The sequence below is a fragment of the Pteropus vampyrus genome, unplaced genomic scaffold (assembly GCF_000151845.1).
Source record: "Pteropus vampyrus isolate Shadow unplaced genomic scaffold, Pvam_2.0 Scaffold358, whole genome shotgun sequence".
NCBI lineage: Eukaryota > Metazoa > Chordata > Mammalia > Chiroptera > Pteropodidae > Pteropus > Pteropus vampyrus.
In genome coordinates, this window is record NW_011889139.1 from 382,875 (window position 1) to 383,715 (window position 841).

Below are 841 nucleotides of genomic sequence, written 5' to 3' on the forward strand. Positions count from 1 at the left end.
ATAGCATTCTAATTTATATGTCAATGTCTTGTGAATTTGTTTATAAACTCATCATTCCTGATCAACTAATATATTCGAGTTTCAGAAACTGCAAAGCTAAGAAACAATGGTATCACCAAACTATAGCCACTTGATAAAAGGCTTCCCAAAATACATAATCTTGCCCTTATATTATATATGTTATACCTTCAGAAGTAAACAAAATAAATATGCATTTCCCAAATGTATCATCTATCAAATCAATCATGCTTCATTAAAGTAGTAACCTTAACTACGAAGCACGATGCCAAAACAACTTCCCCATGTGTCACTTCACATAATAAATATGGACCTCTAGGTTTAACAGACCTGTATAGCACCCCAACATCTTCCACAGAGGATGATCTGCAGGCAGCCAAGCCCCTCTCAACTTTCAGGTTAACTTTAAAAAAAGCTTAATATGAAACTTTTGAAAACTTATACATACTTTTCTGACCAATAAAATCTAGTCTATAAGTAAGCCTATAAATATTTGTCCTTCATATTTTATTTTACTTTCTAAAGAACCACATGTAATAATTGATTATCTCATAGGAAAAAGTGTCACGTTATACTCTTTCTTGAATGCAAAAGTTTAATCACATACCTCTGTTAAAACATCAGCCAGTTCAGCATGAACTTTAGTTTGTAGAGATGTTCTAGCCACGTCTAAGAGAATTTCTCTTTTCATCTCTTTTTTAATTTTAACTTCTTCCAAAACTTCAAGTGCTTTTTTCTTTGCAGCTTCAAATCCTTCAGCTATTATTCTAGGATGCAGGCCCTATTAAACAACATTAAACTATAAGTTATAAAGTAATTCATC

At 31.9% G+C, this 841-nt stretch overlaps 1 protein-coding gene across 5 annotated transcripts in view; it reads right to left on the reverse strand.

Annotated features, from left to right (window-relative positions):
- CCT6B (chaperonin containing TCP1 subunit 6B) overlaps positions 1-841 on the reverse strand; it is a 32,830-nt gene that overhangs the window by 22,112 nt on the left and 9,877 nt on the right. For all 5 annotated transcript variants that reach the window (XR_002777041.1, XM_011379330.2, XM_023522841.1 and 2 more), the window contains one exon: positions 626-799. Coding sequence is in view for 4 of the 5 variants with exons in the window: in XM_011379330.2 (XP_011377632.1) it covers positions 626-799 (174 nt within the window). In the remaining variant the exon portion in view is untranslated. The remainder of the gene's footprint in view (positions 1-625; positions 800-841) is intronic.